The sequence below is a fragment of the Chenopodium album genome, chromosome 16 (genome assembly GCF_948465745.1).
Source record: "Chenopodium album chromosome 16, dcCheAlbu1.1, whole genome shotgun sequence".
Classification (NCBI taxonomy): domain Eukaryota; kingdom Viridiplantae; phylum Streptophyta; class Magnoliopsida; order Caryophyllales; family Amaranthaceae; genus Chenopodium; species Chenopodium album.
In genome coordinates this window covers 38,119,840-38,134,129 of record NC_137849.1, presented here as the reverse complement: position 1 = coordinate 38,134,129, position 14,290 = coordinate 38,119,840, and the positions used below count along the sequence as shown (strand labels likewise).

Genomic DNA, 14,290 nt, shown 5'->3' with positions numbered 1-14,290 from the left:
GTCAAGGGCTCTTCGAGCCCTAAGCAAGTATGACAAAAATAGAAATGACCAAGTGTTCTTTCTTGACACCCCTGTAATATAAAGAACAAAAATAGTAAGAGTAATCACTGTATTCATTTATGGATTGATTACAGAATAACTGAATTTGACAGAAGCTTAACTGATACACCATGTTGAACATGTTTTAACTCTACTGGAAACATACATAGTTAGGAAAGTTCCTATCCGACTAGCTAGCTGATATATAGGAAATTTCCTAGGTTCGTAATCGCCTCGTACATAAACCAGACCACTGCACCTCAGTCACTGTCCTGTCTTATGCTAGTAACTTAACTATTTATTTCTTCTTCACCACCAAATAAAACCTCTAACTCTCTTGCACTCATCACTCCTCTAAGGGCTCTAACACTGCATGTGTTGCATGGATTCAATCGTGAACGGTAAGAGGCTTGGAAGCATTATTCTCTTTCAGTTTCAGCTTGTACAGGCCGATATTGTACTTGATCAGCTTATTTGTATGGAGACCATAGAAACCAATCGCACTAAGAGGGTGGCATTTCAGCAAGGTTTGGTTGCAAATAGCAAGAAATTACGTCGAATTCCACCAGTAAGAGGGAGGATTAAAAGAAGGATTTTTGCGAAATTTTACAAAGTTTTAAAGCATGGAACTCGAAGATCAGTGACATATGCTTCATCACTCTGTACGTAGGTTTGATAATACAATGCATGTTCCTAGTTTATTAAAAAAGCTTGCTCAATGAGTTTATCATGAGTTATGATTGTGGTTTTCACTTGACAAAAAATATATTGTGATTTATATCTTCATTGTTAGATTCAATTTGTTACTGTTGTCCCTAGTTCATTTCTGATACTATGTTCTCTTTAATCTTTTCCAAATAGTTATATGTTGAAATGGAGTTTATACCATCACAACATTCGCAAGGTGCTTCATATAACTTAATGAAATCTCTTGAAATAAAAAAAAAAAAAAATTGTGGGGAGTGAAATCTCTTAAAATTAATTAAATAGATTGAATGAAATTACATACATACTCCGAATGATCACCAGTTTCCCATCTTGCAACAAGGTGGACAACGGTGTTACATGATCGTTTAACATGAGTAACTATACAACTTTCAAACCAAGCTCTATCAATCTTAATCTCATCATAAATCACGAATAAAGGAGAGAGACCACCCGAACCTACATTCACCTGTTTAACCACATTCAAAGCATCACTTTCCACCCAAATCTTCCTGTACCCAAGCCTTCTTGCAATATACTCCGGTTGTGAACCGTGTACCTTCTTTGTTGCTGCACAAACAATTATTATTAGGATAACTACATTCAATAACAATTTCATCCTTACATGTTATATTTTTTTTTTTTTTTTTGAATAAACATGTTTAATTTAATACTCCCTTCGATCATTTTTGTTTTTTTTTTTAGGAAATCATTTTTGTTCTTTCATTTGAATCTTTTTTGTGAAAAAAAAGGGAGAGAGAGAATCATAATAGGGAAAAAAAGGGGAAATTGTTCCATGTATCCCTAATAAGGTTTTGAAAAATGCACCGTGTATCTTGAAAACTTTCAAATGCACCACATACCTTGATCGTCTTACAAATGCACATATCATTGACTTATCAAACTAAAATTATGCCCACACACTAACTCATTTTTAATACTTAATATTTATGGAGTAAAAATGCCTAAAACATAAATTACATCAAAATTTGAACTCCATCAATCATTTTAAATCCTAAACTTTAAGGCGTTAGAATTTGATTAATCAATTAAGTTTGCTTGATAATTAAATTCTTTAGCATTATACTAGCATTACACTATAACAATTTAATAGAATTTGATGCTTGGTCTCAATTTAACAAAATTATCATTTGTTATATGAGTCTAGGGGTATTTGGTGCAAGTTCTTACAAACCTCAGGGGCTCAGGGTGCATTTGAAAGTTTTCAGGGGTACACGTTGCATTTTTTAAAACCTTAAGGGTACAAAGAGCAATTTCCCAAAAAAAAAGAATAGGAAGGAGTACTATATATGTATTACACACAACTACACAAGTCTATCTCATGGAGTTCATTTTATCAAAAATTATGTAATAAAGACTTGATAATGCACAAATTTAAAGTTTCTTACTTTAAATTTAGCCAAGAGGGGTTAATTGAACCTACAAACTCCCCATTAGAAGGCTAACTTGAGATAAGTTGTCGAGCTTGTTACTGAATATACAATGAGCCAAAATCTCAAGAATCCAAGTTCTTTTTTACAAACAGATTTAATCTCGGCACACAAAAGAACAATCTCAGTATTCAATTACCAATTTTAAAATCACCAAATTGTACTATACACCGCAATCAGTTCTAGCATACAAAGCACTAACAAGTCATGACTACAGATGCTCCAAATGAGAAGCTCAACAAAAACGATGAGCTGAAAACCAAAAAAAAAGAAAAGGGTACAGTCATACAGTGATATGATCCAAGAACCAATGACACCATACATGCAAAGGTATGCATAAACAAATGCGACAATAACCTAGGAATCTAATACTCCAAATCTGTACTGCAGTAACTTATGCCTCTACATAAACCATTAAAGTGACCTATTGTTGGATTTTGAAGCCGAAGATTTAGATTTTGCAAAATCAACCAGGTCCTTGAATAAGGCATCCTCTGGCTTTTCTTGCTTAGGAGGGCTCGGTGAATTAAGAGAAAGGTTTTGTGTCTGTCCCACCATACCATCATAAGAGGAGCTGGATCCACTACTGGAATTTGACGCCCCACCGGGAAAAGGCTGTTTCTCAAAGAACTGTTGCCTCTGATTATATTTGATGGGGGGTGGAGGCAAGGGTCCAGGAGGAGAAGGAGGAGGAGGAGAGTCCCAAGGAGCTAGAGGGAGATTGTCAGATTTGTTCAAACCAGTATGTTCATTGTATAAAGGGCTCTTATCGAACAAAGGTGAAGAATTGCTGGCAATTGACTGTTGAGGGGGTGATGCTGATAATGGACCAAGCGATGCAGTGGGATTCACATATTCGGTAGGACTGCTAACAGAAAAAGGCACCGGTTCCTCTGCTCCAGATGATCTTTCAACATTGTATGAATCACTGCTAGGATAGCTGGAGGATCTTTCAGAGCTGTATAAATCACCACTCAGGTAATCAACTGACCCAGCATCACTACTAACTGGCCTCTTTGATGAAGGAGGAGGAGGAAGACGAGGATTCACTTGTGTTGGTTCAGCCTTTGAAGTAGCCAGATTTCGTCCTTGTCGCTGCATATCCCTTGACCTACAATATCATGGTTTTATTCAAGCAATCAGACTAATCCATAGGTCTAGTTCACTACTTAGATTCAAGTACAATTCAGTAAATCACATGCTCCAAAAGCTTAAATGACATATTTTTATGACTTAACCAAAAACAAGAAAAGAAAGAAAAAAGGAAAAAGAAAGAATAGAGAGGTCTAGGTTAGTTGTAGAGCAAAGTCAACCCAAAATAGTTCAATAGTTAATAGATACCATTCTATGCAGGAAAGTGATTCATAATCAGTTCATGCATCAATCTCTGAATACAAAAACATTGAAGACTAGTGGCCAACTTATCAACTAGATAAAGAGATTCAGGATATTTAGTGTTGGAGGTAAGGCCATATCAGGGAATCACACACACTTTCACCATCTTATCACTATTTCTGGCAAGTTCTTCCAGTTAGTGATAGCAAACTGTAACCAGCTCATTGACTTCTTTTTTATGGTAGAAAATCAGTGTTAGATCATAAGAAGAAAGATCATGTTGTCTAGAAAACATATATCAGGCTGGTAAAAACAAGAATGAGAGGAATTAGTCGTTATGCAAGCTTTTAATGATTACCTGTGTGCCAGCTGTGCAAATTCATCTTCTGATTCCTCTTCATCGTGGTCATGGTTTGCATTCACATATGGTACTGCTGGAGCTCTAGTCGGTTCTGAACTAGCATGTGCGACTCCTTTAGCAATGTCATCATGACGGCCAAGCACACGCTGCAAGTCATCATTCAATGCCAAACCCTGACAGAGAAGTTCCTCATCCCTTTAAAAGAGAAACCAGAATCTCAGCACCACCATAACGAAATTCTAGTAGCTCGATATAGCACATATTTAGAATACTTACGTGGCGTTATTCACAAGAGTCATAACACGCTTTTTGTAATTACTGCACTGTTCAACAAGCTCCACAATTACTTCTTCTTTTACTCCCTAAAATGTAAATGAGCATAAATTTGTGTTAGGGTGTCAACTGCAGGTGTTACTGCTGCTTACAAGAATCAATATATTTGAAGAAAGCTAAACATCATAATAAATCCCCCTATATCCAATTTTCAACGCTGTTTTATCAAGTATATAAGAAAAGCACCTTGCCAGAGATGGCTTAGAAGTTAGAACAATGAATTCATTATTGAGCTATACTTATGTTCTAATACTCTATCTAAGCAGCAATGCAGCATAATATTAACAGAGAATGAAATCTAGTATGTCCCTATGCTTGCCAGTTGCCATATGTAATATTCTTTGGACATCAAATTTAGAAAGAACCATTACTTACCATGGTTAAGCATAAAGAATGTTTTCATCAAAATGTCACTTGTGTCACTTGTGTCAGAACTAAAAACATACCTCACTGTTATGGGGATCCAGAGCTCCAAGCATTTCCATCAAAACATCAGCTAGCCCTTTTGCGGTTTGAATTTCTTCCAAGCTGCTCAAAACAAATATTCAAAGTTTACTATAGCTAGCTAGCTCAACATCAGATACCACTTAAATTAGATGAAACCTTTTGAATAGAAGCAGTTGTATTCATTAATGTTGACAATATGGTTCAAATTTTATAGATTCAAACAGAAGCTTTACAAAGTAAAAAAAAAAAAAAAAGGCAGGAAGTAAAAAAAAAAAAATCATTCTTTGATTTCTCACATGCAAGTTAAGGATTGATCCTACTATAACAAATTTGATAAAACTTTAGCCATAAAGTAGTGAAAAGGTTTAGCAAATAAATTGAATGCAAGTAGGAAATGAAATCAAGTTCCTAACTGGTCCAGATAAACAGTCCAATCATGGCACTAAAGAACTTTGAGCCTCTAACCAAAATATTTTTACTGTATAGTCCAGTTTGAAGCAGATTTGAACTTAAACATGTATTTTTAAAATCACAGTTTTAAAGGGGAAGAAATAAACTTCCCAGCTTAATAGTACTAAAAGGCCTCTAAATACAAAATCTCCATCGTCAGTCATTTCCAATTCTAGTTGTCTAAATGTCTAATAAGAATAGAGAAAACTAATGTGAAGGTATGACCATCAGCAATAAAAAAAAATATTACGGATTAACAGACAGGTTAGACCCAAAGTTGTCCTTTCAACATACATAAAAGCAGATCAAAAGAAAAAATCATTAGACACACACACTAACATGAGGTATTGTGAATGGAGAACTGGAACTTAACATAGAAATAAAACTTCAAGAACATCTGGACAAAGAAACATGCTGAATGATATGCATTACTAAGAGCAGTCAACAGTATAGGCTAAATCAAAAAAGTACCTCAAACCAGAAGGGTCAGACTCTAGAGAAGCAGGAATTGTTTCATCATCGTAAACTAGAGCCGGACTGGAAACAGGCTGAGTTTGTGGAGGAGTAAACAATGGTACACTATTGTCCTCTCGAGGTGGAAATGTTACCCCGGCCGACTGCCATTAATGATTAAGAGCAATCAATCAGAGTTAATGTATTAGACAAGTTGATTATGGAAGTTGATACACACCAATCTTCCTAAAGTAAATATATAAGGAGAAACAATATCAAGGAAGTTTGAAACTTAGAGCAAGAGGACCTAGTGAGAGGTGAGACCAGAGAATATAAGCCCCAGGATGACCATCCAGTAAATCAATGAGGCACATAATGATCTCACTCAGTCACTTCCCTCCCCAATATAACCCTTTGTTCCCCACTGTGGAACAAACTGCTTTCAATTACCAGACTTCCCACTGATATACTCCATATATGTATATATAATAATGACAATGAATTTGTAGATGGAAGGTAGCCATTAAGAATGTTTCCAAATTCATACATAAGGAAACACATACCAATGTGAGATCTTATTAGCTTCGTCTCGCTATATACTTCCAAAGTATTAACTTTTTAAAAATTTTACTTATGAATAATTAGAAATAATAAAGGTGAAAGTTGTGTGTTAGCAAGGGTGAAAGTCAAAATGACTAAACTTAAGTAATGAAAGGAGTACACCAAGTTCTTAAACAACATACCATAATACACTCATCCAACCTTTTGCATCACATAATTATGTAAAAAATCCTTAAGTTATAAGAGGTAAGAACATTCTTGTCCTCATCCGCAAAGAAATTTGTGAGACATGATTTTTCTAGGAGATAAAGAAGACTTCACATTATTCTCGTACAAATTATGGATTGTAGACTAAATTTTTTGGTTCAACTTAAGCATTTTTTTTTCATGCTCAGTGCTATTGCATTAACCATTTGTTTGAGAAAGACCTATGCAATTCCAAGGGAGATCAAAAGGGAGCAATTCTATGGACTCTCGACAATATGATGCTGTAATTACCACCCTTAGAGGCATCATTCAGACAGGGTAACAAGAAATTCTACACGTATCTAAGGAGGATTAGCGGAAAGTTCAAACAGTGTTACCTTCAATTCATTATATGCTGCATGGAACTGGGGATACCGCCCCCTTGGTCCTCCCAAGGCCTCTTGCCAGGTGTCTATCAATATTAATATCCTTTCCCTTACACTTAAATCTGGCTGTGCAAGAAAATGTTACAGAGAAGATTAATCAGCACTTACCAATAATGCAGCAAAAATGAAAACGTCTAATAGAAGGAAGAATAGACACCTTTTTCTTAACAATCTTGACCATATCATGCAAAATATCGCGCTCAACAATCTGCTGAAATATCCTTTCCCCACAGTTTTTTCCAAGAGTGTCCAATACCTAATAAGAAAATAAAAAATGCACAGAAGAAACACATCTGAATTTTAATTTAGTATTTGAGGATGGGGTCTCTCATTGAGACAGGCCTGACGTAATAAACCCACATAGATAAGCAGCTTGAAACCATACTAACCAACAATATTGTGCAAGCTAAGAACTTACATGCCCCATAAATTTAAACGCATACTTCACATCAAGGGAAAGACAAACATTTCAAAAACACATTGAAATACAGACTGACCACAAATCAAGCTAGAGTTTCCTTTCTCCTAATAATTTCTCTCTATAATCATCTTTGATAGAGCTTAATTAATTCATGGAGCTTGTCAAGAAAAAAGCCAAGTAAGAAAAGCAGTTCGGCATTAGGAAGGGTACACAATCTTTACAATGCGACATTTTTCCAGTGATCTTTTAAGAACCTTGACTTGTCACAAGTCTGAACTTCATAAATCTATACACGAAAAGAAGCATTTACAATGCGACATTTTCCAGTGACCTTTTTAGAATCTTGACTTGTCACAAGTCTGAAGTTCATATTTCTATACAAGAAGCAATATAAACACTCACTATTGACTATTGAGTGCTGCACCTTCAAAATTGTAACTTTAACTTGACCTATAAACAATTCGCAAAACCCAGGCTTCCTTTTCAGTTGCAATCGTTCAAAATTAGAAGAGTTTGAACATGGGCATCCTCCACAATTGCCTAAAATGAACCATTAAGCCTAATAAACAGGATTAGAAAGGGCCAGGAAGTGCCTCATTCTATCTTACCATCTTAAAATAGCATTATCCAAAGCTGGGGCATGCCTGCAAAATGATAGGAGGGAATTGCAGGTTCTAAGCTATCCTCCTGAAAATATGATATTTCTATTCACATCCTCCTACATGGACATTGTTGTTTAGTGTATCTGTGTGTGTGTGGGAGATTTTTCCAAAGAATGCTTTACAAAAAAAGATCTACATCAATTTAAACTTAATTACCACAATACCATCCTCGTGGGCTCGGGAGCATAGAGTGAATTATTTTTTTCGAGGCTGAGGCGTGAAGCTACTACTTTTGAAATGAGATTAAGGGGAGGGGAATTTTGTTTTACTATAAATTGCCAACTCTGCGAGCAACTGCTTACTAAGCCAGTTCAGAGTAAGCCAAATATAAACACACCGCTGCCGAGCCTACGTGGACGGTATTGTGGTAATATGTTAAAATTAATGCAAAATGGGGAAATGTTGTTACTTGGTAACAGTGGCCTTTGAATCAACTATAAAGGAAGAAACAACCAGTCCCAAGTGAGTGACAATTATGAGATTTGTCCAACCTACATCCATGACTGATTATCCATTGTTAAAATGATGTCAAAGTCCATCACTACATGCACCAAGACAGGTGTGTTAGTGTGTAATTCTTGGCAGTCTGGCAGACATGCATTTACATGCCTCGAAATATGTGAAATACCACCTACCCTTGCAGAAGCTATAAACTATTGTCAATTGATAAGTTGACAGCTCCCTTGACAAATCACACTCAGCAAACTCAAATGTGCCCAAGCAATCTCAACTCCTAAGCTATCCATACAGCACTACGCTGGACAACATGGTACAGGAATTGTCGGCTCCCATGGACCCATTCTAATCTTTGATATCCAATCACCAATCGATAGCCTCCCCAAAATTACTCAACAATCAAAAGTGCAAAATTAGCACAAGCAATTTGACCAGTGATATCAGATCCTGACCAACCCAAAACCTAAGCAACCCTCTTCTTTTATATTTCTCCAAACAAGAAACTGCAAGCAAATCATATCTGCATATACATTATACAGTAAGTACAATCACTAAGTAATTTAATGAAGTATTGTCTGTCCAGAGCCCTGAATAAAATATTTTTAAAGATAATAAAACTAAATAGGAGTTTGGTTTAAAAAGATATTCAAATATGCAGTTATTCTCCCCTAGCCCCAAAATTTACATATATGAGAAACTATACTAATCATGAAAGCATATAATTTTAGCGAAAGTAAAGGGCTCCAAATTTAACTAACTGAATTTTTGGAAACCTTTTCACAATTCAAATAAGCTTTTCATTTGGTCTTCCCCACACCAGCTCATCCAAGCAATATTCTATCCCCAAGACCCAATATGTAAGTCTATTACTAGCCCTCAGAAATTCCTGTAACATGAAGAAGACTCTAACAGACTTTAAAAGTCAAACAACACACACAGAGAGCACCTAAAAAGCCTATCTATACAAATGAATGAATGATTAAGACCTATCCTCAGAGTTTCCCCAAAAATTGAGCAGAAATAAAACTGAATAGAATTAATAAAGGCAGAGTATCCTAATTCCTGAAGAAAATCAAACAATACACACAAAGAACACCTAAAAAGTCTGTCTGTACAAATTATCAAGACCTATCTGTAATAGACCGGCTTTAGAGGGGGTGATTTGGTAATACGGGTCAACCACAACCTATGCGGGTCTATGATAGGAGGACAGTCAACAAGCAACAAGAGCAACAGAAAAGGGCAGCAGCAGCAGCAGGGAGCATTTCAAGGCCTCAAGACTCCAATTAGGTAGAAGACAAAATCAATAAAGAAGAAGAGAAGGAAAAGAAGCTACCTTAGTCCTATGATGTTAATTTATGTTTGTCTAAATTAGCTAAGTTTCACATGTCAAGCCTTAAGGTCATCTTACCAGCTTAGTATAAGTAGTAGGAGTAGTGTTAGTGGAAAGGTAGGCAGAAATTAGTGAGGAAAAATTGGAGAGTTGCAACCTTAAGTTGCTAGGAGATTTGTAGCCTCAAGCTACTGAGAGACTCATAACCTCAAGTTATGGCTATCCTTATGCAATCCAACCATTAATCAATCAAATGTTCAAGCTTTCAGCATTAAATTAATATTAATTGTGCTTAATTAAATCAGTAGAATCCAGTCTATAACACTATCCTCAGAGTTACCCAGAATTGAGCACATATAAAACAGAATAAGATAATTTAAGGCATAGTCTCCTGATGCCTGAAATGAGTCCTCCCAACAACAGCCCATCAGAATTAAATAACTTTCGGAGAAAGAGCTTCATCTAAGTTGGATTTAAATAGGAAAGTAAAAAATGGGAAATGCAAAGGACAATATTTTTTATTTTTTCAAAGTATCAATAATTTTGCAAAGCAATATGAAATTCCTTTGCTTGTCATTAAAAATGAATACTTGTAATAAAGTATTGGAGTTCTGTGAGTTTATTTAAAGATATTATTAAAAATAAATGAAAAAATCATTTGGGGATAGAAAAGATCCTAAAAGGGAAGAACTTACACGTCATTTTACAAAAACATTACCATGATTTTGCCCAAGTTTCTTAAACGTGAAGCATTACCTTCCCAAGAATTTTAAGCATCATAAACTTGCATACAAAAGCTAACTGCAAAAATCATAAAGGAATCAAACTAAACGGAACCTTATGTCCATCCCTGAGCCTTGACCTTCATAAACAGAGACTGTTCAACCTTATGTCCATACCTGAGCTTCGGCCTTCTAAAAAGAGGAAGACTCTTTTGGAAGACTTTCAAAGATGACAAGCAATCTTGCCTGCATCTAACTTTACTTTAGAATAATACTGAATATAGACATAAGTTTTAGCCTTCTCACTCCTCAAACTGACAGTATCATTAAGGTTGCAAAGACAAGACTAGTAACAAACCAGGTAAACAAACATAGCTTTCTTAGAATAGAAGATCAATACCCAGTGCAGTATTCATTACAGGAAACCCAGAACCCAAAGTCAACTGAAATCACACAAACATGCCATAGGTTACACCTTCGTGTCATATTTAGTTATTCGCATTATAGGACAAATTCAAATTTGGTTCATGTAGCCGGCCCCACTTATGGGATTAAGGCTTTGATTGATTGATTGCATTATAGGACATAACATCTTCTAAACTGAGCAATGTATCAGATAAACTATGAGTTTTAAGGTCCAATGGGAAAAATTAACTAACAAAAAGGTTCCCAAGCCCATACAAATTAAAAGCACAAAATTATAATCCAACCTCATCATAAACAGTTTCACTTCCTGCTTATATGCAGAACAAAGAAATGTTGAAACCATAATATGCAATTGCTTTGTTTGGCAATGTTTACTTGACAGCTTAACAGTTACCAATACAGACAAGAATAATTCAAGATGCACGGATGACCTTGCTGCATCGAAGACAAAACTCCAATACAGATTCGAACAAATTTATTTTGCCATGAAAATCAAATTGGAATTGAACCAGTACAAGTGAATCAAAATAAGTGATTCAATATGTATTAGACACTGATCCCTGAGATAACAAATAATTATCAAGTCATTTTGGCTTTACACATTAGAAAGGAAACAAGCCACAAAATTACTGTAGCCAATGATAATTGAAAAGAGACCTTAAGTCAACATTAATGGATCAGTCAGTCAAAATAAAAATATGCCAAAACTTCAAATTAAGTGCCAAAACAAGCTTTGAGAGTGACAGAGATAAGAAAAATACTTACAGATAGAGCAAGAAGTTGAACTTTGGAACTTTTATTTCCGAGACGCTTCTTAATAATCTTCAGTGCATCTTTTGCTTGACTGCAACAAAATAAAAGGTATACAAGGGGAGATTGTAAAAGTTTGCATTTAATAATGATTACATTTATTATCAATAGATGGCATGGAAAAAGTAGGGGCATAGTACCAAAGACAAAACATGAGCACATTTAAGTTGAATTCTGAATAATTTGGCAAACAAATAAGTGGTAAATGGTAATGGCTGGATGAAATCGCTTATGTAGTTACATTATTGTATATTCTCTTCCCCGATTATGACCAGTTAACCAATCAAAGGAGTATGCAACAAGCATTTGTGTTACTAATTTTGCTCAATCTTAACTATAGATATCAAGAGCCAATACTCTTTTCAAATTATTGATAGTGAGTCACCACATATTATATAAGTATAGCAAATCAACAATGATTATATGAAAAATATCGCATAACAAAGTTCCAAGCAAACAAAAATTTACCTTGGATCCATGTTTATAATGTCACAGAGCTCCATGTTTACTGCCCAATCTGGACCAATTAACATGTCACTGGTCGCCCTCTCGGCAATGGCTGCCGCAGTGTTAGCCATCCTCTTCGAATCCCTTCAAACGTTGTTTTATTATTAACCTAAAAGACCATCATTCAGTTAACGCTACCAATAATATACAAGTACTTCATTCAAAATAGAAAATACTATACTGCATTGATCTGCCAAAACATAAAAACTCTCCAATTCACTTCACACATCATTCATGAATATCTAGAATAACGGGAACATTTAAACAATTATTCCCGCTTTACTAGCTTAGTTGATTAAAATCTTGCGAGAAGGTACCCAACTACCCAAAACCCAGAATCATATCTCGTCTACATCACTAACCTTTATTAATGGCTCTCTCTATAAATCCCCAATTTCTAAAATGGCATTCAACAGCTTCAATTATACATACCAACCATAATCCTATAATTTCTCCTTAATCAGTAATTATTACAGAATTCAATACACATTGAACTTCCTACCCCATCTCTAAAAAAAAATCAATCACTCTCAAATAAAAACAATAGAAATCATAATCAAGCTCAACTTCCAAATACATTAACCATTAATCAAAATTCAAACCTAACTCGAAAAACATCGAAATTCACATAAAATAAAGTAATTAATTAAGTGATCACTCACAAAACAATAGAAGAAACAAACAATCAAAAATTAAGATCAAAGTAAAACCAAAAATGATATAGATCGACTAATTAATCAAGAACACAAAAGGATAACATCAAATCGATGTAAATCGATGAAACTAAGAAAGAAAAATGAGAAAATTAGAGTGAAAAAATGAAGAGGTTACCTCGTCAAAAAAAATGGAGAGAGAAAATGAAATGTAGAGAGAGAAAGATGATGGGTTTGATTAAGTTTGGTTGAGAAGTAATAAAATAAAATAAAATAAAAAGAAAAGTAAAATAGAAAGGTTGGAGAGATAATTAAGGTTATTATATGATTTGATTAATTAATTAATTTGATTAATTATAATTAGTGGTGTTGGAAGTTTATTGTAGGACGGTGTGAAAGAGAGAGAAATGGGTTTGGCGTCACCGTTTGCACTCCGATTTGGACTTTTGATTTTTCTCTTGCGCGTTTCAAGTTTTCAACGCCTCTTCAATGTTGTTTTTTTTTTTTTTTTTTAATAATTTTATTTCTTTTTTTCTTTTTTTTTTTTATAATTTTATTTCTTTTTTTTTTTTTGGGTACAATGACAATGAAATTGTTGGAATCGGATATGTTGGTTGTTTGCAAAATTGTGGTTATAAAAAATATAATAAAAAATTAAAAATAAATAAAAAATTTGTGGTGTAATTGGGGTTGTAATCTCAAAAACAATAACTAAGCATATAAATACTTTCTCCTTTTTAGGGCCTGTTCCGATTGACTGAACTTAGTTGAACTGAACTGAGCTGAAGTGAAATGAACTGAACTTATTAATTAGTGATTTTTAACTACGGATTAGTGATCTTTGATTATTTATTGATTATTTATTACTATACATATGTGTATATACAAATGTACATATTATTATTATTATTATTATTATTAATTATTAATGATTATTATTATTATTATTTATTGATTATTATTATTAGTATTATTATTATTAGTATTATTATTATTATTGTTATTATTTATTGATGATTTTTTTTTTTGAAATAAAATTGATTCATAAATAAAGTCATACGACATCTACAAAGAGATTTAGATCTAATGAATACATTATAATTGAATCAAATAAAAACATTTCATAAGCAAAGCTACGATCGTTGTTGCAAATCGTACATTCTTCATACCCTCTTTCATATCGCTGTGATTTACAACCTTCATTGGCGAGGGGGTCTATCGATCTATTGTAGCCCTGCAGAAAATTTTTGTCTGATTCGCTAGATTGTAATCGACATATTAACCTCTTTTTCGATCTCGCACAAAATTTTACCCATGAAACAACTCTATAGCAATTCATAAAATAAAAAAGCAAATCCTCCCTCAAAAGAGGGAAGAAAAACCCGGTCTTTCAAAGGAGCCAAATCTTCCTAAAGAAGAAGAAAAACCCTGTCTTTCGAGGGAGAAATATTCCTCCTAGAAGAGGAAGAATTATTATTATAAACCTAAAACAATAGAAAAAGCACACAAAAACAAACAATTGGGGCTTTCCAC

General features: G+C 34.4%; 1 protein-coding gene across 1 annotated transcript; it reads right to left on the bottom strand.

Moving 5' to 3' along the window:
• Window positions 1–2,306: 2,306 nt before the first annotated feature.
• LOC145586460 (TOM1-like protein 4) lies at window positions 2,307–13,235 on the bottom strand. Its single transcript, XM_081643302.1, has 10 exons — window positions 12,936–13,235; window positions 12,066–12,213; window positions 11,553–11,631; window positions 6,925–7,023; window positions 6,720–6,833; window positions 5,593–5,738; window positions 4,671–4,752; window positions 4,168–4,253; window positions 3,889–4,086; window positions 2,307–3,306 (listed from the first exon to the last, which is right to left on the bottom strand). The coding sequence occupies exons 2-10, from the start codon at window positions 12,173–12,175 to the stop codon at window positions 2,610–2,612; spliced, it is 1,611 nt and encodes a 536-aa protein (XP_081499428.1). The 5' UTR covers window positions 12,176–12,213; window positions 12,936–13,235; the 3' UTR covers window positions 2,307–2,609.
• Between the last annotated feature and the right edge of the window lie 1,055 nt (window positions 13,236–14,290).

Coding starts and splice junctions, on each gene's coding strand:
- LOC145586460 (XM_081643302.1), bottom strand. CDS start 12,175: ATGGCTAACACTGCGGCAGCCATTGCCGAGAGGGCGACCAGTGACATG. Junction 7,024..11,552: donor TTCAACTTCTTGCTCTATCT/GTAAGTATTTTT, acceptor TTTTCTTATTAG/GTATTGGACACTCTTGGAAA. Junction 4,254..4,670: donor TGGATCCCCATAACAGTGAG/GTATGTTTTTAG, acceptor TTTACATTTTAG/GGAGTAAAAGAAGAAGTAAT.